The sequence below is a fragment of the Anolis sagrei genome, chromosome 6 (assembly GCF_037176765.1).
Source record: "Anolis sagrei isolate rAnoSag1 chromosome 6, rAnoSag1.mat, whole genome shotgun sequence".
Taxonomy (NCBI): domain Eukaryota; kingdom Metazoa; phylum Chordata; class Lepidosauria; order Squamata; family Dactyloidae; genus Anolis; species Anolis sagrei.
This window is the reverse complement of record NC_090026.1, coordinates 84,865,097-84,888,500: the sequence shown is the minus strand read 5'-3', so window position 1 is coordinate 84,888,500 and position 23,404 is coordinate 84,865,097. Positions and strand designations below refer to the sequence as shown.

Here is a 23,404-nt window from a genome sequence, read left to right as displayed (position 1 = left end):
GGCCTGGGGGGCAGATACGGCCGTCCAAGGTCATTTACCCTCGCTCAGGGTCAACCTTAGTCTGAAATGACTTGAAAGCACACAACAACAACAATCCTATCTCATCAGCCAAAAGCAGGCCCACACTTCCCATTGAAATACTAATAAGTTTATATTTGTTAAAATTGTTCTTCATTATAATTATTGTATTGTTTTTAAGTGTTTTTTGCACTACAAATAAGATATGTGCAGTGTGCATAGGAATTCATTCATGGTTTGTTTGTTTTTTCAAATTATAATAAGATGTGTGCATAGGAATTCATTCATGGTTTGTTTGTTTTTTCAAATTATAATCAGGCCCTCCAACAGTTTGAGAGACTGTGACCTGGCCCTCTGTTTGAAAAGTCTGTGGACCCCTGGTATAATATGTATCCAACCAAGGTGCCACTGTCTCAACCATGCATATGGAAAGGTTTGGGGGAATTCTGGATTCCTGGATACACCTATAAAGCAGGCATGGGTGAATTTAGGCCCTCCAGGTGTTTTGGACTGCAACTCCCACCATTCCTAACAGCCTCAGGCCCTTTCCTTAAGCGGCTGAGGGGGAAAAGGAAGGGGCCTGAGGCTGTTAGGAATGGTGGGAGTTGCAGTCCAAACCACCTGGAGGGCCTAAATTCACCCATGCCTGCTATAAAGCTAAGGTACTCTGAAACGGCATGGACAGTCTGGAAAGAGATTCAGACAGTACCAGTGGGAAAGGGGTCCCCTTCCTCCACTCAATCTACACTTCCCTGAAGCAGCAGCAGTAAGTGCCAGGGGCTGTCTCGCGCCTCCATTTATTATTATTATTATTATTACCCCGCTTAATGCCCCCAATGAGGCCTCAAACCATTTATTATTATTATTATTATTATTATTATTATTTATACCCTGCATTATCCCCCCAAAGAGGACTCAAAGCTGTTTGACATAAAAGCATTAGTATCCTATTTAAGAAATACAAATATACAAACAGTAAAACAGAATTAAACACAAATTCACAGTTAAAATCTATATTACCCTCCGAAGCAGCAAGCAAGCCTGCAGGCCACAACCCCCCCCCCCCTTCCCCTTCTCCCTCCCCTGGAGCAAGCTGCTTCCCAGGGCGCTAAGGGTGCATTTCACCCTTTTCCTTCCCTGCATCCCTGCCCGCCATCCCCACAAGCTGCTTTCGCCTCCATTATTCCCTGCGAGGCCTCCCTTCCGCCTGTGTTTCCAGGCTAGGCCTCAGAAGAAAGACACAGGCAGACAGGCAGAGAGAGAGACCTCTGCAGAGACGAGATGCCAGTCCACTTACCACCCAGGTTAGACCCCCGCTGCCGCCTCCTGCTCCTCCTGCTCCTCCTCCTCCTGCGCCTCCTCCTCCGCCTCCTCCTCCTCCTCCTGATTTTGCCATTTTCCTGGCCTTTTCCTCAGTATATAAATAGTTATAAATACAAACGATTAAAAAGAAAGGGGAAGGCAGAGCCTCTCAATTCTTCTCTCAGTCCTCTCTCTCTCTCTCCCTCACGCCCACCCTTCTTCCCTCACGCGGCGCAGATCTTTCTTCCCTGATGGGCGGGGGTCCCTTCGGCATCTACTACATACGGGGAGATGCTTTCCTTCCCACCCAGCGCGCGCCCTCGCCCACATTCACTCCCTCAAACCGGGCCCGGAGCGCCTGCTGCTGCTGCTGCTACGGCTGCTGCTTCTGTCCCCCCCACCCCTCCCCGGGCGCGCGCGGGGGCCTCTCTCGCTCGCGCTAATGCGCGCGCACGCCCATTCACTCACACACTCACACACAGACTGCTCTCTTTCTCACCCCCCCTCCCCCTCCCTTCCTCTCTCTCTCTCTTTCTTCCGCCAGGCCCTCACTCAGCCTGATGTGGGGGAGGGAAGCGCGCGCGCGAGCCAGCCGGCGTGCGGGCATGCATGCGCGCGCATCCACCCAGTCTGCGCGAGACCTGCCGCCGCCGCTCACATTTTCTAGCGCATGCGCACCCAATCCCTTCACGCGCCGATAGCAGGCTCGCGCACAACATTCCTCCCCTCCCCCCCTTTTTTTTCTTCTGTCTCTTTAAGGCCACACAGGCGGACGTTTATTTTATTCTTAAGGTGAAAAACCGGCCTGGGGGAGGTGAAAAGCCTACATATATATCTATGTAATTTTTTAGACACGCGGGGGGATTGCCCAGGCTTCGCCGAGGCCTAATCCCCGTCAGACAATAACTGCGCGGCTCTGCGTCCGGCGTCACTGGTGTAGCCTCCGAGCGCCCTTGCTCCGCCCCTTCTGGATCCACCGGCCAATGGCGAGCGAGAGGTTGTCCTCGTCGGCCAATCGGTAAAAAGAATACTGAAATGGGGATACCCTCGTCACCCCGCGTGGCAACAGCGAGGCCGGCTCTGCCGGGAAGGTGCCGCCCCGACTCCGACGTCGAAATGGGTTCGCCATGGCTGCTATAAGTTAAGCACACGAAGAAGGCTGAGTGTAGACGCGCCCTAAGATGGGGCTGCAAGCATAGGCCGCAGGAAGGAAGTCTCTGGGTGCATCTACACCAGGCCTAGGCTAACTCCAGCACTGCAGGAGTTTTAGACTTCAACTCCCACAATTCCTCACAGCCCTAGGCCCCTTCCTTTTCCACCTCACAGCTTCAGGTCCCTTCCTTTGCCCCCTCAGTCGCTTGACTGAGGGGGAAAAGGAAAGGGTCTGATGCTGTGAGGAATTGTGGGAGTTGAAGTCTAAAACACCTGGAGGGCCAAAGTTGACCCAGGCCTAGGTCACATGAATGCAGTTTGACACTACTTTTAACTGCCATGGAATCATGGGAATTGTGATTTAGTGGGGCACAAGTGCCCTTCGGGACAGAAAGGCCACAGAACTTTAAAAACTACAACTTACATAATTCCGTAGCATGGTGATGTAGTAGATCAAGTGATGTCTTTACTTGCAAAATTCAGAAGGAAGTTGACTCGCTTCTTGACAAGAGTTTGGGACATTTACCTTCTATAACTACAACTCCCAGGATTACTCAGATGACATGGCAGAGGATTCTGGGGATTGTAATCCAAAAAGTATTTTTTCCTAGTTCTTGTTTGTAGGTGAGTCAGTATGGTTAGAGCCTCTGTCTTAATATAAAGTACCAGTGAAGCCGATAGAAGCTTTAGGAGGGTCTTCCAGAGAAGGAGACTCCACCACATTCCGAGCTCTTACCATCTGAGTTATAGTGAAGGATCTAAAGATTTCTAGAGATACGTATTAGTCAATTAAAGTTAAATTTGCAAATGTGGAAAACCAAGTGTATGTCATGCAGGGTTTCTCCATCTCACCATACCTTAAACATGAACCAACAATGTGATGTGGCAGCAAAAAAAGCCAATGGGATTTTGGCATGCATAAATAGGAGCATAGTGTCTAGATCTAGGGAAGTAATGCTACCCCTCTATTCCGCTTTGGTTAGACCACACCTGGAATATTGTGTCCAATTCTGGGCACCACAATTCAAGAGAGATATTGACAAGCTGGAATGTGTCCAGAGGAGGGCGACTAAAATGATCAAGGGTCTGGAGAACAAGCCCTATGAGGAGTGGCTTAGGGAACTGGGCATGTTTAGCCTGAAGAAGAGAAGGCTGAGAGGAGATATGATAGCCATGTATAAATATGTGAGAGGAAGCCACAGGGAGGAGGGAGCAAGCTTGTTTTTTGCTTCCTTGGAGACTAGGACGCGGAACAATGGCTTCAAACTACAAGAGAGGAGATTCCATCTGAACATTAGGAAGAACTTCCTGACTGTGAGAGCCATTCAGCAGTGGAACTCTCTGCCCCGGAGTGTGGTGGAGGCTCCTTCTTTGGAAGCTTTTAAGCAGAGGCTGGATGGCCATCTGTCAGGGGTGATTTGAATGCAATATTCCTGCTTCTTGGCAGGGGGTTGGACTGGATGGCCCACGAGGTCTCTTCCAACTCTTTGATTCTATGATTCTATGATTCCCCAGGAGGAGGGACCCTGAGACCGCACCAAAGAGGGTCCGCTACTTTGGCGAGCCAGAGAAGCCTGATTTCAGCAGTTTTATTAAATTCAAAGTAAAGCTCACCAAAGTTGAAGAAAAGGCACCGAGGTGGTTTTATTAGCGATTTAGCTGAAAAGGATGCGATGTAGCAATAATTCGCCTACAAAGCATACCAGTACAGAGATCAGAGGCATTTTTATAGGAATCTACAGGTTTGAAAGTTCAAAATTCCTGCCCCCGCCTTCCGCCCGGCTCACAGCTGATTGGCTGATGTGATTCCAGCTGGGAGGAGGCGCGGCCGCCCGCCCTGCACCTGAGCCAATTGCAGAACTCCCTCGCTGCGCAGGAGCCAATGGGAGGACTCCCCCCGCTTCAGCGCCCTGGCGAATCAGGAGAAGTGAGGCAGGACGAAGCAGAAACAATGAGCCGGTGAATGAATTAATGGGTGCGATGCCCAACCTATTGCCCTTAATGGGATTTGTGATGATCATTGATTATTCTATCCTGGTCTTCCTGCTACCATCTGATAAGCCACAAAGGAAAGGCTTGGGGAATGTCTGGTTTTGAATGAAGTAAACAAAAATTGGGAAGGCGACCTCCTGAGGGATGTCTCGCCCCTATTGTGAAATGACCAAAAAGTTGGCAAAAGGAAATTCCAGCCTGATGGCCCTGCTTTGAAATCAAATAGGAAGTCTGAGTTCTATTGTTCATGCCAGAGTCAAGATATGGGTTTCTTTTGTTGCCTCTGATTGCCCCTCCAACAGCTGGCTGCTCCCTTGATGTGTCCCCCTCACGATGAAGGGGCGAGGGGTTGGGTGCCAAGGAAAAATACATGGGAAAAGAAACAGGAATCCAGAGGAATTCATATCAACCTCCCTTTCCTCCCCCCATCCGCCAGAGAAATTGATTAATATAACTTTATTAAGACATGAGTCCATGGTTCAGGTGGGGTAATTCATATGTAGGGAATGAGTTCATAGGAGCCAAAAAAGAATGGGGAAAAAAAGTCCAAAAGTCTCAAAAAGGTGTCTGATTATTTCCACTGAGCCAAAGGATGGATTCCTGCAACGCCAAGATCAAGTTGGTCTTTTGTCCTTGGGAAACTATAACTCCCTCCAAGGACTGGGACCTCCAGGCCAGGCTCTTCCCCACGAGCCTCATGGGATAGCCACGGCAAGTCTTCAGGGGCAGGGGTCTGGCGGAGGCGATGAGATGGCGGAGCGCAGAAGCAATGGAGCCGGCTTTTTTGACAATCAGCTGTTTCTTGCAAAATATATTCTTAAGAATTAAATGATTATTTCCCAAGAGTAGAAGTCCGAAATGCAAAAAGTGAGATAGCAGATAGGGGTAGAATTAAGCTAGGAAAAATATGCCATCAAAATGGAGACAATTCGCCCTCGCGCGGATACTGGGGCCCAAAAGGGGAGATTCAGTATCCGCAGTTAGAGAAACGTAGATTCGGCCTCCCCGGAACACCAGAAAGGCATCCCGGGCAGGCCTGCAGTCTCCTGCGGCCTGGAAAAGGTTAGTTTCATGCATTTAGGCAGTTCAGGCAAGGAAAGACACAAAGTATCAATCCAGAGAGTTAAAAGTTGCAGTTTCATTAATCTTTATTTGGGCTTTGTTACAAAGTTGGAGCTGAGTAGGAAAGTGAAAAGAGAAAGCGCAGGTCTGTTTTGAGTCCCTGGTTGAGCTCGCTGTTGGGGCACATTTCATCAGTTTGGCCCAATCTTTGCTTCCAGGAACTGCGGAACTCCCTGCTGCAGGTCAGATTAATTTAAAAGCAGAGGTCTGAGCTGTGCTCGGTATCACCAGCTGCTGTGATGAGTCTGATTTAGGTAAATCTAATACTGTAATTGAAACAATTTGGTAAATAATGCACTAAAGAAAAAGACACTCTGTGCACATGAAACGAAAATCAAGTTTATTTTCCCTGACTTTGAAATCTTGTAGCAAGAACAATCTGAAGTGTAATAACTTATTTATTTCGTATCAAAATCATTGCATAAATCAGTATAAAACTGATAAAAATAGAAGGAGCACAAGTGGCTAAATATTTTCCGACCAAAAACAGGCAACAGCAACCGCATTGTCTGTATCTTTAAACAATTCTTTTTCTGTACATGAAGCAGGGCATTGTGGACAAACATACAGGTGCGGAGTTGTTTGTTCTGCTCCACAGTCGCACAAGGTGGAGGATTCTTCTAGGTCAGGGGTCCTCAAACTTTTTAAACAGAGGACCAGGTCACAGTCCCTCAAACTGTTGGAGGGCCGGATTATAATTTGAAAAAAAAAAACCATGAATGAATTCCTATACACACTACACATATCTTATTTGTAGTGCAAAAAACACTTAAAAACAATACACTAATTAAAACAAAGAACAATTTTAACTAATAGAAACTTATTAGTATTTCAATGAGAAGTGTGGGCCCACTTTTGGCTGATGAGATAGGATTGTTGTTGTTGTTGTGTTCATTCAAGTCGTTTCCTGTTGACCCTGAGCAAGGGCCAGGTAAATGACCTTGGAGGGCCGTATCCAGCCCCCGGACCTTAGTTTGAGGACCCCTATTCTAGGTAGTGCCATTTTGCCAGGATGTCTTTTGATCTGCCCACTCTACTTCTGAGTCTGTTCAGGGACTCCCAAGTTGCCCGTTCTTGGTTTGACCCTCCTGGGAGGCCATCCCATTGGGATTTCCTGGTTTAGCCGCCCAGAGGGATAATCTTGCTATTGCTGGGGGGACATTAAGGGGAATGGTGGTTCTCATGAAGCTTTTCCTTTATTTTAGTCTACTGGGAGGAGGCTGAAAGCCATGCAGTGGATGACTTTCACAGCATTCAACCTTATTTCTCTCACAGTTAGCAGCATCTTCCCATTGCACATGGGGGGGGGGGGGGAGTGGATACCAGCTTGCTTGTAGAGTCTATTAACAGGTTTTGGTTTGAGACATCCTGTGATTATTCTGCATATTTTGTTCAATTCTATGTTCACCTGCTTCACGTGGGCACACTCGTGCCAAAAAGGGCAGGTATACTCAGCAGTTGAGTAAGACAAGGCCAGAGTGGATATTCTTATTAATTTTGGGTCTGCACCCCATGCACTGCCAGTAAGTTTCTGCAGAATGTTATTGCATGCAGCTACTTTGTGCTTGGTGTTCATATAGTGTTTCCAAAATGTTAGTGTTCGATCTAAGGTGACACCAAGACATTTAGGATGGAAACAGTGTTCAAGCTCTTGGCCTTCCCAGGTAACTTTCAGTTTCCTGTTGGCTTCTTGGTTACGTAGATAGAAAGCACACACTTGTGTCTTGGCAGGGTTAAGCATCAGGTGGTTATCTTTGAAGTAACTGGAGAGATATTTCAAAGCAATAGTAAGTTGGTTCTCGACTGTTTCAAAATCTTTTGCTCGTGTTGTTGGGCCAAGGTCATCAGCTCTTTGTGGGTGGTTGCTGCGGCTGATCATTAGTAAAGATGTTAAACAATGTTTGTGCAAGAAAGTGTAATAACTAAGAATATGATTTCACTTTCTCTTCCCAAGCTGCCTTAAATGGAAAGCAAGTCAAAAATAAAATAAGCAAACGTTTTTAAAATCTGTATAAGCAATTTTTTCTGTCCAAAGTATTTTACATAGCACCCTTCAATATTCAATATAACTAGAGATTTGTAGGAATGTAAATGTAAAGGGAAAAAAAGGAAGCAGAAATAAATTAATGATTTAGAGGTAATAAGTTATCTGACTTGTTTCCAGTTCCTTTCTTGCTGTGGTAAACACAAATTTTGGAAATATCTCTTCTTGGTTGCTAGCAACCTGACCATTTTATTTCCAAGTCAAGTAAAGAAATAATTCTTTACTTTTATTAAATATCAGAGGAGTTACAGAGACACTGGCCCTGAGAAAAATGCACATGAATACGAAGAATTTTTCATACTATTTATTTATAGTTTTGGGGATTGATAACCTTCACACACATAGTCTGGAATGGGAATGTTATGGTTAATGCTTGATGAGGTTACATTTATACTTGTAAATAAATTATGTCAAGAAAAGTTTGAAGTAGGAGGAAGGACATCAAATAATTATCAAATCTTCAGATCCTCTGAAGATGCCAGCTATAGTTGCAGGCAAAAATGCTGCTATACAACCCGAAAACCACACAACACTCCACATTCCTAAATTTATTTTTAAAGTTTTTGCACCCAGTTCACAGCTACTAAAAACCCACCCATAGACCACAGGATTTAGAGACCCTAGCTTAACGGTTGATTCAGGTATTCAGTGGAATATAATGTATTCATTTTAACCTCAGTATTGTATCAGTCAGAAGTCAGGCTGTTGTGTTACTTTTGAACTAGATGAAGTTTCTACTCATCTATGTCACAATACAAATATATTTATCTTGAGGGGAGTGAGCTGGTGCAATTGTCTAAAAATTGGTAGAAGATGCTTTGAGCCATGAATGCTTATCTAGTGTTGACAGTTAATTCTAAAACACAATAAAGCTAAAAATCTACTATTTAAAGGAGGTGTGGATAAAGCGCAGCTTCTCTTTTATATTCCCTGTGTTCTTTCCTTAAAATTGACATAGTAGTTTACTGTTGAAACTCAGCCACTTAACACACTATAGAGAATGGGAAAAGGAACCACACGTACTAGAATCAATGAAGTAATCAATATCACAGTTAGCCTAGTTGCTTATCATTCTATAGTAATCATCATTATTGTCAGTGTTATACTAACTGTAGACAACTAAAGTATCTGAGAGGAATTTTTCCTTAAAGAATTTTTAAAAATTAAATAATTAAAAATATTTCATCATTCTTTTTAGAAATATGGTTTATCTGCTTTTAATATCTGCACTTTTAAATACATTTTAACTAAAAAAAGGTTTACCCTCACCACCAGCAGCAACAAAAATCGGAAGTGCAGCCCTCAATCATGTGGCCACCCTGCAGCCCATGTCCACTTTTAATGTAGAGGGAGACTAGTGTATAGCTCCAAGCAGCATAAGCAAAATGTTTCATCCCTTGACCAGTTAACAGCAGTTCTAATTTATCTGGATTAAGGGTGCATCTGCACTGTATTATTAATGCAGTTTGGCACCATTTTAATAATTCTGGCTCAGTGCTATGGAATCTTGGAAATTGTAATTTTGGTAAGGAACCAGCAGTTTTTGGCAGATAATGCAAAACTACAACTCCCATGATACCAAAGCATTGAGCCATACCAGTTAAAATGATGGCATGCTGTATTCAACAATGTAGATGCACCTCTGGTTTCCATTTCTTAGCTCTCTTTTACCATCATATTTCTGATTAACATGGAAAAAAGAACTATCCTGGAATTTTTAGCATAGCGATGATACCTAACTCTGAGGCCCCATTGACACTGCCATATAATGTAGTTTGAAACTGCATTATATGGCAATGTAAATTAATATATTACAATTTAACTTCACTGAACTGCATGAGTCTACACTGACCGTATAATACAGTTTGAAACTGCATTATATGGTAGTGTAGATGCAGCCTAAATCTAATAATTTCACAATGTAGTTTCATATTTAAGTTGCATTCTGTGGTGAATAAAATAGACCCTTGGGAAACACTATGCTATGGATAATAAGTTCCAAGTTAGAATCCCATGCTGTTCCTTTAGTTTATACACATTCCCAGACAGATAATTCACAATGATGCCATGGGGGACATAACTATAACAGTAGCTGTGAATAATACTACAAAGCAAGACTCTCGCTGTCACTCTGATTGCAAAGACTATCTACAAGGGCAACAAAACAGTTCAGTGTCAAAAATCAGCCTTGGATGCAGATGTAAAGTAACTGGCTGAATCCAAGTGTGCTTAGAGTTGTGTAACTAAAAGCCATCTAGACACACTACTCATGAGAAGAGGATGTGCAGCTGGCCAGTGTATGAATTCAGTATCTCTGCTATAATTTTACTGCAGGCTAGCCTTAAGAAAGAAATTCAACCTATCTAAATAATAAAATCAGATAAACATTTAAACTGGAGTATTGGACTGACCTTACTTCAGGCCCTCCCACATATATATAAACACAGTCAAATCAGATACAGATATGGTGGCTGGTACTCATCCATATCACATTGCTTACATTGGCATTGATTGTATGCTTGGATGTATGCCTAGATTCACCCTTTGACATGCATGGGCATTCACACCTTGTGTATGGTCACCAGCTGTTGTATGCGAACAGTTGCTGTAACTAGAGCTTAAGCTTGTTTCACTGAGAGAGAAAATATAATTGCCTTAGAGTGGCACTGAAAACCATTCAGGTAAAGAAACTTTATATCTAGCTTGGAGATTTGTTACTTCTGCTGCTCTTTTGTATCTCATTGCCAGAAAAACTGTAGAGAAGACCGGATCCCCCCCCCCCCCCAAACCGCATCATGTCTTTAAAGTGAATACTTAAAAAAACAAAAACAAGGGTGCAATCCAGATGCGCTTAACTATACTCCCTGCCCTTCTAGCTACAATATTTCCACCATTTATTAATTTTGCATCCAAACATCCCCAGGTATCAGAACATTTATACTTCAAGAGCTTATACCTCTATGTAACTGTGTATTATGTGGCTTCAATCCGGCTGTCAATTTATGGCAACCCCATCAATTTTATAGGGGTTTCTTATGCAAGGAATATTCAAAATGGTTTTGCCAGTTTCTTCCTCTGAAATACAGCTTCCCGCACCTGGTGTTACTTGGTGGTCTCCCATCCAAGTATTAACCATCGCTGACCCTGCATAGCTTCCAATGTCAGACAGCATCTATACTATGGACTGTATACACCCAACCTCAATATTCCAACAAACACTATTTGGGAATGGGCAAATATAAAACTTTGGGAGAAAAGGTAGGATGGCTCCCAGTTAAGCTCACAAGCTCCATATGTCAGACTCAAATTTTCATCAAATTGGGAACAGCATGATTTTTGAAAAATCAAGATATGGGGCACATCACAAAAAACAGAGCATGCCCACTCCAGCCCATTTACAACTTTATTCCACATGCTGGGACTGACATCTGTCTATACTTTTACCTGTAAAAAAGACAATGTTCTTTCTAACTGTCTTATTTCTAGGCTTTGAAGCACTGCTGGCATAATTTTAAAAATCAAAGTATTAATGCCAAATAAAGATAGTTGCCAAGTTATGAACAAGATAGGTTCTGTAGGTTTGTCCTTAAGTTGAATTTGTATGTAAGTCAGAACAGGTAAATTTTGTAAGTGTAATGGCAGACACACACACACACACTTTAGCTTTGGATAGCCTGTGGTGTTGGTTTTGCCATCTCTGCCCCTGTTCAGAAGATTTCACCTCACTTTATGTACCTGTGATAGTTAGATTTTGAAAAATTTGGCTTGTGCTAGAAATAAGGATTAGTTGGAAAGCTTCAGTGGAGACACCTTTTAACTCTTTCAGGAGTGAATTTCCCAACCTAGAGGTAGATGGCTCTCCCTTCCTGTCCCCCCCCCCCCCCCCATTTTTAACTATGAATCATTTGTAAGTACGAATCCCATCCTGGGAAACTGTAAAACTTACATCAAAATAAACCTGTTAAGGCTTGCACTGACCAAAAATGTCCTGTGCTTGTTAATGTAATAGGTCCCACTGAGTAATGGTTTCTTATTGTGCTGAGCAACAGCACATCAGATCATGAGAGGAATAGGATGAGACATGTTCACGTATCCATAAGAAATCAAGTTCAAGCTGTGGCAGTTTTGTGTTACCCAAGGCACAAATTCAAGCAGATACCTAATTAAGTTCTAGGTTGCTTTGTCAAACCAGTACTACAGCTTTCAGTTTAGCATGTTCCTATGGTGTTTGACACAGATCTATACGCTGTTCCTTTACTGAACACACGTATATACTTTTTAACCAAGTATCATGGAATAAACTGTGCCACAAGCTGGAGAAACCAGCTCTTCTAAATCCAGGTACCACCTCAAACTATGAAAATTGGTACAACTAATGGAGGTTGTGGGAATTTCTTCTATGCTCCAGTGTTGTTCTGCAGGTTTATAGACTCACAGAACAGGAGAAATGTAAACTAATTTAAAAATTGCTTGGGAACACCAAACTTCTAGTCTCAGAGGTAGGCATTTACTGTGACCAGAACTGTGCTGCCCTCCTGCATCGTTCGAGTTGAACAAGGAATACAGGACATGCTTACTTCATTTGCCAGCTGATTGGGATTTCTGAACAACTTTTGGGACCACTAGTCACTTCATAAACAAAGAACACATTCCTGCTGTATCTTTTTCAATGGGAGATCAACTCCCACCAGTTCTGATTGCTTTGCTACTAATTTACAATTCTATGGCAGCAATAACGTTATGCTTCTTTAGAGCATAGCAGGTAGAGCACACACCTTGATTAGCATTTTTGGTAGGGATTGGGGAGTGCTGATCAACTCATAGATAAGTTGCACACATATCAAATACATTGTGCCTCAATGGCAAATTACAGCTTTTAGCAGCTCCCATGTCACAATGTTTGGGAAGGGACTTGGTGATTTGCAAAAGCAGGTAGGGAGATGCATGTGGTTCATAGGCTGTGCGTTGTCTGCCCAATATACAATTAGCATAAGAATATGGGAGGTAAACTGAAGATACACTTTTTAAATTCGCAAATACAGGATCTCAGTTAACTGAAACTCTCAAACAACTGACAAAAAATGAAATAATTTAAGTTTAAAAAATCAGTTTTTATTACAGTAAAATGTATTTGTCTTAATTTTCTTTTAATTACTGTATTTCAATATTAATATCAAGTCAATACCGAGCTTGTCGTTTGGTAGAGTATGAGGTAAGTATTAGGCCTATTTTTAATAGTAACTCTCAAACAACCAGAAGCTACATTTATCTGGCATATACCTCAATTAAACTACATTGCGATGTTGCAGTTACACATTATTCACTCCTAATCCGTGCTTGCTAGAGTCAAGATTTATGCTGAGGTGTTACGTAATCATCTGTAACTGTACAAGATAGGAGGTGTGTGTCTAATCGACATGTGAGAAATTGCTATTTTATATACCATTATCATTTTTTTCAGATGGCCTCATGCAATATTCAATGAAAAAGTTAACTGCAGGAAAAGAGATTCCACCTAAACATTAGGACATTTTTCTGATGATATACTGCCTCAGAGGCATGGTTGGGTCTACTTCTTTGGAGGTTTTAAAACAGAGGCCAAATGATCATCTGTCAGGAGTGTTTTGACTGTGTATTCCTTCATGGCAGAATGTGGTTGGATGGGATGGCCCTTGTGGTCTCTTTCATCACTAATTCTATGGTTTAACAATGTCTCCACAGGGATTCAATATAAAGTTTGTACATGGTTAATTCATTTTCTGTATTTTGGCTCTACACTTCAAACCAACTAAATTTTACTTTCACTTGTTTCAGTTGTTCCATCAGGTAGTGATCGGATGGTCTAACTTGTATTCACTGCCCATGGACATTTGTAGTTCCTTCCAAAGTATTAAATGACTACATCAGGAATGTGTGTACTGCAATACTCCTAGGGAAAAAAAAGCTGCATTGTTCCACAAAGTGGTTGCATGAACACTATGATCATTAACACAACTAATGCAAGCAGCATGCAGCACAATGAGATAAGAGGTGAATTCACTTGTACAGTTGACACTTCTGCATGCACCACTGGGCCACTATGAACAGAGAAGGGCAAAGTCAAACCCTCTGAACAAATCTAGCCAAGAAAACCCAGCAAGAGATTTGCTTTAGGGTCGTCTTAATTAAAAAACAACTTGAAGGCACACAACAAAATGACTTGCATGACTGGAGTACAAATAACTCTGATTACAATCTGTATGCTGTTTACCTTTTAGTATCCCTGTTTCACTATATGCGTTTTTACCAATACTACAGCTTATTTTCTTTATCTCATGAAGTAGACTATAATCCAGAAAGCTAATGAAACAATAAATGCATTAGCTTTGGAAGAATCATAAACCTGTCATTTTTATCAATTGCCTCTGACATCTCTTTCAGAATTTTCCTTGAATCTCCAGAGAGGCTTTTTAGGGACACAGTCAGCTGCAAAGAAATGCAGAGAGGAAAAATGGATTCCCACTGGAATAAAACCCAAGAGCAGAGTTTCATTCATGAAAAATTTGGTTCCAATCAAGGGGTTCAGTCAGGAGAATTTAATTGTATATAAATCCATTGAAATTAATGGGATAAATTAGTCACCATTTACTAATAACCCAGGACAGGTATATACACTTCTCTCTGCCTCTTACATCTAAAGAGCCTAGGGAAACAAGTGTGGATAGAAATCACAAGAAATCTCTCAACAGAAAATTAAACTTTGGTATAGAACCTAATACAGTACTACAGTAATTGGTAGTTGATATTAATGCATCTGATGCATCATGCACCAGATATTGCTCTGATGCAAAGTCCATTCATTTCAATAGATCTAAAACAACACTTGTGCTATAGCACATTTTTTTAAAGTGAGTACACGTATTCAGTAATATGTGACAAACGAGAGCTCTGATATCACACTAGATGTATTTTCAAGAATGTTTGCAGTAACTTCAATAAAGAGCCAGATTGGCATGCACTTCTAGATTTGCTTGGAAGAGTTCCACTGAATTCAACAACGCAGCTTCTACATTCATAGACACCCAAGAAATCTCAGTACATACCTACCTGGCATGGATAAACAGCACTTTAGGCAAGGAATACCTCCAAACATGACCACAAGTAGTTGGCATCAACTTCATTAAAACTGAAGTACACTATTTATGCTGTTTATAGTGCTTGGTCATGTTTCCTCAATATAAATTAAAGTTCTATTAATATAAATAAATGTTCTACTAATCCCCATTTAGCAGGAGCAACTGAAAACTAAAAAGGAATATACTAGAAAATTATTTGGGAGGAGTTCAGTTTCATAGGTAGCAGCTAAACAATCTGTCTAAAGCAATTAGAAAATTTGGTGGCAGGGGAGAAGGTTAAGGATTCTTACTATTTTTTTTTCTTATTACTAAAAAAAGCCAATTGCCAATCTCTTAGTATGAATGCCTCACTAGGATAGCTCGGAAGTTATCTTTATCTGTGGGTCTAGAATGGATCAAAGCTATGCTTGTCTATATCAAGCTGTTAACTAAGAACTTTATAAAAACAGTGGATAAATCCAGATTTATACAGTACCAATATACATAAAAACTAGATAACATGACCATCAAAAATCTGTATTTTAGACATTTTAAGACTTTCTTTACATCACAGACCATAAAACGATTTTAGGGACACAATGACTTTATATTTTTATTACAATTCTTGAAAATATTTAATGTACATATTTTAATTATGAATGGGTGTGAGTTGTGTGCATTTGTGTACACATCAATTTTATTTTGTCAAAAAAAACCCCTTCATTTTGAAAAGCTTAATTAAACTAACATGACATCAAGAGTTAGTCATTATTCCATGGTTCCATAACCTTATTTTAATGTTATGAAGGCAAAGAAAATCATTTATAAAATAATGAGCAAACAGAAGGTTTCAAACATCATGAGGATAATTTTTCTTAATCAAATTCCAAAACTCAACATTAAATGAAGTTAAGTTTTTCATTCAGAATTAAAAATACTTCTTCCGACATAAATTGGATGTTAGAAAACATAATTTCTAACTTTAAATGCCATGCAGGCCATGTCTATGCAGGTTTTACCTAGCATATCATACTTGATTGAGTACTACTAACTTTCAAGTAAGTGACCACAGGAAAGTGTCTCACCCTTCTCTTCTTTCTGAATGCGAACTCTTGCATCTATTCTTCTTTTGATAAGTATCTGATATATATTTTAGAAGGAACACTTATAAGGCTCCAGAGTTTATGTTTTACATGAATAACAAGAGTTTCTTCTCAATATGAAAAACACAATGTTTGGGTCAAGACCTTCTAACAGAGTTTGTATGCTCTTTTTAAAGCACAGTTTATGCCAGAATGTTTTTCTTAATGCAGATGTCTTCTCTGAATATCTTTTTCAGATTCTCAAAGATCACGAAATGTTAGAATGATCTCAAAACAGTCTTCATCCTCCTTTAAACTTTGCCTAAATAGCTGCGTATGTTGCCATGCAATTTCACCATCACCTCCACTTAGTTCTGCTTCCAAGATAACATCTGATACATTGGCAATATCAGGATAAGAGTGAAGGCTTTTATCTATAAAAAAAAGAAAAAAAACCCAGAAAAGTCAAATTAAAATCTATGTATTTCTCTGCAAAGGGAATATAAAATCTTGGGCAACATTCACCATTAGTCTATCTAGTGTAAACACAATGATCTTAATTTGCAATTCATAAAACAGATGAGAATATTATCTGCGTCAGGAAGATTCCTAGACATGCAGAAACCAATTAGGAATCTGTGAAGCATGTTCTAATGTACATCCTGAGCCATCAGTGTCTTGAGTATTTAAACTCATTTAGTCCTTCCCTTCTCTTGGATTTTTGCTAGGTCACAGACCTATTTAACACACATCTGATCTGCATTGCTAACATCTGGAAAATGGTGTGTGTGAAGTATTACCCTGCTAAACTGTTCCAGACTGAAGTTGGGTTAGATGAGCTGCCACAATCTCCATGACAGAATGTAATATGGAAAATGCAAAACATTCCCATTTAAAAGAAGAGGATCAAGATGCATTGTTGTGCAATCATGCAAAAGATTTCAGGGGGAGAATGGAAATTAGGAAAGCAAACAATGCCAACACATCCTCAGGGACGGGCAAGTTGCTGCATCAGAAAGTACATTGGGGAGTGGATGAGTGAAAAGTGGGTCAAAGAAGGTTATGGGATGGCAGGGGGAGCAAGCAGGCTGTGTTTTACTTGTAGTGTTAGGCAAAAAGATGGAAAGGCATTTATTAAGTCAGCAGCTGCAGTTCCCTGCTGGATAATTCTGCTTGGATGGGTAGCAAATTCCACTGTTTGACAGATCCATATTTTCCAATTTGATACTGTATGTATTCAGAAATGTATACAGTTTCCTTTTCTAAATCCATTCATATTAAGAACACAATTGCATGACTACAGAGAAATAAGTCTAGCAAGGAATACAGTCTTGCAATACTGTAGGCACTCACCTAAAAATAAATCCCAATGAACACAGTGGGGTTTAGTTCTGAACAAGCTTACATAAGACTCCAATGTAAGATTAGCATGAACATTGACCACAAACTTATTGTTGCATAAGCAAATACTACTATTCAGTTCTGCAAACCCGAATGAATGGCGCTTCCAGCCATGACATTTGACAGGATGAATGACAGAATCTTGGATTATTCATATTAATATGAAAAATGGGACACAGATGCATCCGTTTTTAATTTTAGATGTTCTGCTTTGTTTGCAGGTACACACTCAAAGAAACAGAAATTTCACACTTGCCTCCATAAACATCGACAACAGTGTCTCCAGAACGCAGCGTCCACCTTACTCTTCCACTCTGAAACGTCTGACTGCTTGTTCTGACTGAAATGTTTTCTATTTTTAGATCAACTGAGCCACACTCAAATTTCCAGCTGATGTAACCCAACAAGGATCCTTCTTTTCGTGCTAAATAAACCTAGTTAGAAATGAAAAATGTACAAATGAAGCACTGCACTGAGCTGGGGGTCTTAAAGTTGGAATCTCTTATTGGGTGAATCTCTTATTGGCTATTGGGTGGTTGATTTAGGAGTAAGCCCATTCAGTTATTACCAGGACACTGTCATGAGGCAGTTGATGGAAATCTTACCTGGCTCATACCCTTAAAAGCGCTGTATAAAGTAATGCTTTGAAGAATTTTCACAGGTCATCCTGGTTTTAGAATAGAATCATTTGGGTCCCATTTCATATTACAATTATTGCTCTGCTAGGGATTTTGAAAAAAAAATATAAAGTCCAATTCCTTGCAAGGAGTTATCCATGTGCTGCTAAGTACACAAATCCGCCTATCATAACATTGCTGCCAAAGTTAACTGAAGAAGGGATGGATGAAGAACCAGGACTGGATTTAGTTCCTTGTCCTGCAATAGTGAGACCCCTTGGTGGCACAGCACATTAAACCACTGAGCTGCTGAACTTTGGCAGTTCAAATCCTGGGAGTGGGGTGAGCTCCAGGCCCAGTTTCTGACAACCTAGCAGTTCAAAAACATGCAAATGTAAATAGAGCAACAGGTACCACTTCTGCAGGAAGGTAATGGTGCTCCATGCAGTCATGCTGGCCACATGACCTTGGAGGTGTCTATGGACAACACAGGCTCTTTGGCTTAGAAATGGAGATGAGCACCACCACCCAGAGTCGGACATGACTAGACTTAATGTCAAGGGAAAACTTTACCTTAACCTGCAATAATAGTTAATGCAATTGGGGCTAGTGAAACACTCATCTATCAGGGGCTGCATGCAAAGCCATTACTCAACAAGGGGATCTTTGCATACAGTTATTCAAAGCATTGTGCAAGGACAAGGCCTGATGCTAGGTCAGGCCATCTGTTTGGGTTATTTTTTACAGCTTATAACTGTTAAAAACACTTCCTTCTTCATCTTGCAATTTGTCAATCTTTCCTGAGAGTTGGGGCACATGCTCCAATCATTATTTAATTTATTTGCAAAGGGAAATGAGCTTAAGTAAGACTGTGATTAATGAAAGCTGACTGTTTTTCGTTGGGCTCTCTACCAATGGGGAATACATATATCAAACAAGGGCACTTTTAATTATTCCTTGTGTGCAACAAGAACAGAATGTGTAATATAAAAACTCTTCTTTGAATCTGAAAAATTAATTTTCTGGAAAGATGACACCTTACAAAATTATAAGAAGGCCCTGAGAAAACAAAATGTCACACTTTAAAGGTTTGATTTCTTAACTGTAGCCCACTCATCATCCTGTTCTAAAGGCAATTTGCTTTCATTCCTACTTTGGTCAGCTTACTAGAAGCTTGACATTAATTTTACCAGCTCAGAGTAATTACAATCCACATGGAAAAACTGAGCCAAAAATAAAACTTTGCAACCTAATAGTTTGCTTACATTTAAAATGGAGCAAATGGGGGGTTTATTTCTAGGTAGATATCTCACCATTTTCCAGTCTGATTCGACCTTTCTCGATAGGGAGTCCATTCTCCAAACACCTTTCTCCCAGCCATCAATATTTTCATTATTATTGGAAATCCGTGTGTAACAATCTTTCACTATGTTGTATCTGAGGTGAAGAAGCTTTGAGGCCTTTTCTTTTACAGTTGGCGTAAAAATAACTTCTTGACTCTAAATAACCAACACCAAAATACCAAATTAAATTTTCATTCGATATTTAATTAGTGCAGCTAATAATTTAGAACATATATATGTGTGAAGTTTTCTACTTATGGTTCTTTCTCTGTCCACAAATGCTAAGCGACAAGGTTATGTTGCCCATTGTATTACCACACATGGCAGACATTGCAAACATGATCCCACACTGAACTTCGGTTTTTTTTCACCTCCAAAATATTGGAAAATTATCTTGCTTCTTCCTCATTCAGTACAACTGATATATTTTTTAAAAAAACACCTCATTTATGGTATTATTTGGATTACTTCTGCCTTTAGTGATGTTTTCCTTGAATTTATCTAGATTCTCCAACTGATTCTTTTGCACTTGTCACTCTACTCCCCCTGTTTTTATTTTGTAATTTAATCCCATTTTACAAAACTTATTATTTAATCAAGATCTATTGTGTTTTAATTTATTTTAGTTAACTATTACAGGAGTTTTAGGACAGTGATTACTGTCTATTTGTCTATTTGTTTTCTGTCTTTTATTATTGCTATGGTCCCTACTCCTCCCAGAGACTTTAGTCTAAAACAGTGGTTCTCAAACTGTGGGCTGCAAGAACAAAAATCCGGTCCGCGAACCTCCTTCTTCTTTATATATTTTATTTTATTTCCACTCCTTTCTGCAGAGGTAACCAGCTCCACCCCTTTTGGTATTAATGTTGGAGAGTGGTCCCTGGTCAAGTGGGCTCTGGTTAAAGTAGGCCCTGGTCAAAAAAAGGCTGGGAACCACTGCTCTAAAACCTCTGGGAAGGCCTCCCAGGTGCATTATTGATAAATAAATATAAGACATAAATGCTCCCGTCACCCCTTAATTATTGGCAAAGATTTCAATACTGCCTGATTCTCAGTTTTTACCCTATACCACTTCCCCCATGTTTATCTCTACTTTTGTGTTCCTGCCACACTTGTTCTGCATAATTACAACTGTCCATCTCTATTTTAGTCTTCTCAAACTGCAACATTCTTGAAATCCTGCTTCTTTAGCAGACCCTATCCCAAAAGACCAATGATTAAACCTACTTTGCATTATGACTTCACTCTTTGCAGTCTATTGTAAGCAGCTCACTGGACCAATTTGCATATGAATTTATTCAACAAGGGAACTCCAAATGAGTTTTCAAGTTGTATGAAGGATGAAGTGACTGTTGGGTTCTGAAAGTGCAGACGTTCGTGTGAGCTGGTTCTATCTGAATACTTGTAAAGACGGAGGATATTCAAGAGTCTGAACCCACTCATTATCTCTCTTATATTTATTCATGTTCTTTTCCCATGCCATGTCCAGATATTCTAACATGGAAAGCTGAACTTTACTGCTTGCATTTTTCTCACTCCTCATCCTGATCTTCCATCACAGAGGGCCACAATAACACTATGTAACACGATTTATGTTTCTGGGTTATAAATGTAATTTCCTAATTGGTTCTATCATATAAACACAGAAAAAAAATTATTAAACTGCTAAAACTCTGTTTTTGTGGGACATCCCGCAGCACATTTTTGCTATAGTTTTTCAATGAATATCTCATAGTCTCATAGAATCATAGAATCAAAGAGTTGGAAGAGACCTCATGGGCCATCCAGTCCAACCCCCTGCCAAGAAGCAGGAATATTGCATTCAAATCACCCCTGACAGATGGCCATCCAGCCTCTGCTTAAAAGCTTCCAAAGAAGGAGCCTCCACCACACTCCGGGGCAGAGAGTTCCACTGCTGAACGGCTCTCACAGTCAGGAAGTTCTTCCTAATGTTCAGATGGAATCTCCTCTCTTGTAGTTTGAAGCCATTGTTCCGCGTCCTAGTCTCCAAGGAAGCAGAAAACAAGCTTGCTCCCTCCTCCCTGTGGCTTCCTCTCACATATTTATACATGGCTATGATGTCTCCTCTCAGCCTTCTCTTCTTCAGGCTAAACATTCCCAGTTCCCTAAGCCGCTCCTCATAGGGCTTGTTCTCCAGACCCTTGATCATTTTAGTCGCCCTCCTCTGGACACATTCCAGCTTGTCAACATCTCTCTCCTTAGATCTAGACACTATGCTCCTATTGATGCAGGCCAAAATACTATTGGCTTTTTTTGCCGCCACATCACATTGTTGGCTCATGTTTAACTTGTTGTCCACGAGGACTCCAAGATCTTTTTCACACGTACTGCTCTCGAGCCAGGCGTCCCCCATTCTGTATCTTTGCATTTCATTTTTTCTGCCAAAGTGGAGTATCTTGCATTTGTCACTGTTGAACTTCATTTTGTTAGTTTTGGCCCATCTCTCTAATCTGTCAAGATCGTTTTGAATTCTGCTCCTGTCCTCTGGACTATTGGCTATCCCTCCCAATTTGGTGTCGTCTGCAAACTTGATGATCATGCCTTCTAGCCCTTCATCTAAGTCATTAATAAAGATGTTGAACAGGACCGGGCCCAGGACGGAACCCTGCGGCACTCCACTTGTCACTTCTTTCCAAGATGAAGAGGAAGCATTAGTGAGCACCCTCTGGGTTCGTCCACTTAACCAATTACAGATCCACCTCACCGTAGTTTTGCCTAGCCCACATTGGACTAGTTTCCTTGCCAGAAGGTCATGGGGGACCTTGTCGAAGGCCTTACTGAAATCCAGGTATGCTACATCCACGGCATTCCCCGCATCTACCCAGCTTGTAGCTCTATCGAAGAAAGAGATCAGATTAGTCTGGCATGACTTGTTTTTGATAAATCCATGTTGACTATTAGCGATGACTGCATTTGTTTCTAAGTGTTTGCAGACCGCTTCCTTAACAATCTTTTCCAGAATCTTGCCCGGTATCGACGTGAGGCTGACCGGACGGTAGTTGTTTGGGTCATCCTTTTTTCCCTTCTTGAAGATTGGGACCACATTGGCCCTCCTCCAATCTGCTGGAACTTCTCCCGTTCTCCAAGAACTCTCAAAGATGATTGCCAATGGTTCCGAAATGACTTCCGCTAGTTCCTTCAATACTCTGGGGTGTAGTTGATCTGGCCCTGGGGACTTGAACTCATTAACAGCGGCCAGGTATTCCTGGACGACTTCTTTCCCAATTTGGGGTTGGATGTCCTCCATCTTGCTGAGGTTGAAGACTCTCTTTTTGTGAGAAGACCGAGGCAAAGAAGGCATTAAGTAGTTCTGCCTTTTCCCTATCCCCTGTCAGCATTGCCCCATCTTCTCCGCGAAGAGGTCCTGTCGCCTCCTTGTTTTTCCTTTTTCTACTGACATAAGAATAGAAGCCCTTTTTATTGTTTTTAATGTCCCTGCAAGTCTGAGCTCGTTTTGTGCTTTAGCCTTGCGGACCTTTTCCCTACAGGTGTTGGCTATTTGTTTGAATTCTTCTTTGGTGATTTCTCCCTTTTTCTACTTCTTGTGCATGTCTCTTTTGTGTCTTAGCACAGTTAGAAGTTCTTTGGACATCCATTCTGGCTTCTTTGCACTTGTCCTATTTTTTCTCAACCAATTCAACCTAGATTGTGGCAGCCACAAGAACAAAATTTCTAGAGTATAACAACTACTTTCAAAGCAAGTACCACACAATTAAACAGGAAATAACACTTTCAAATGAGGAACAGATTTTTTTTTCAAATTTTGTCACATAGTGTAATCAGCACAATGATGTCCAGGAAAGAAATTAGAATGCGAAGTAATTTCTATAGCCAGACTGGCTCCTAATACAATCTGAATGTGCAAGGGATGATCTCATGAAATCATTATGAAATTTTCAAAGGGCATCTAAATCTGCTACATTATTTTGGGTTTATTTGCTTCTTGCTTCTTTCATGTTATTTCTGTTGACTTCCAAGCAACTAATATTAAATTGTAAACCATGTTCAAAGCATTGGCAGAAAGGCTTAAATCACATAATCTGCTATGTTTTTGACTGTTTGGATCTGCTAGCTGTTATTATTCTTGATTCGGAATAATGGTCAGTTTTTATAAAGCACCTTTTTGCTACAAGTATACCGAAAATAAGGGGGTCATGTCATTTGAAACTGATGTCAATGGAGTTGAAGCATACTTGAAGAGAACAAACAGACTATG

The 23,404-nt window shown here is 40.9% G+C and overlaps 2 protein-coding genes and 1 long non-coding RNA gene across 3 annotated transcripts in view; 1 reads left to right on the top strand and 2 right to left on the bottom strand.

The window, feature by feature from the left end:
* TOP2B (DNA topoisomerase II beta) overlaps positions 1-1,942 on the bottom strand; it is a 59,774-nt gene extending 57,832 nt beyond the window's left edge. The window contains exon 1 of the mRNA XM_067470229.1: positions 1,316-1,942. Coding sequence (XP_067326330.1) covers positions 1,316-1,414 — 99 coding nt within the window. The 5' untranslated portion in view covers positions 1,415-1,942. The remainder of the gene's footprint in view (positions 1-1,315) is intronic.
* Positions 1,149-17,872, top strand: LOC132778690 (uncharacterized). The gene is made up of 2 exons (XR_009631764.2): positions 1,149-1,322; positions 17,429-17,872. It is a non-coding gene; the product is annotated as an uncharacterized lncRNA (long non-coding RNA).
* NGLY1 (N-glycanase 1) overlaps positions 14,559-23,404 on the bottom strand; it is a 29,211-nt gene continuing 20,365 nt past the window's right edge. Inside the window, exons 10-12 of the mRNA XM_060781902.2 lie at positions 19,138-19,323; positions 17,464-17,641; positions 14,559-16,240 (exon numbers count right to left, since the gene is read on the bottom strand). Of these exons, the coding sequence (XP_060637885.2) occupies positions 16,068-16,240; positions 17,464-17,641; positions 19,138-19,323 (537 nt within the window). The 3' untranslated portion in view covers positions 14,559-16,067. The remainder of the gene's footprint in view (positions 16,241-17,463; positions 17,642-19,137; positions 19,324-23,404) is intronic.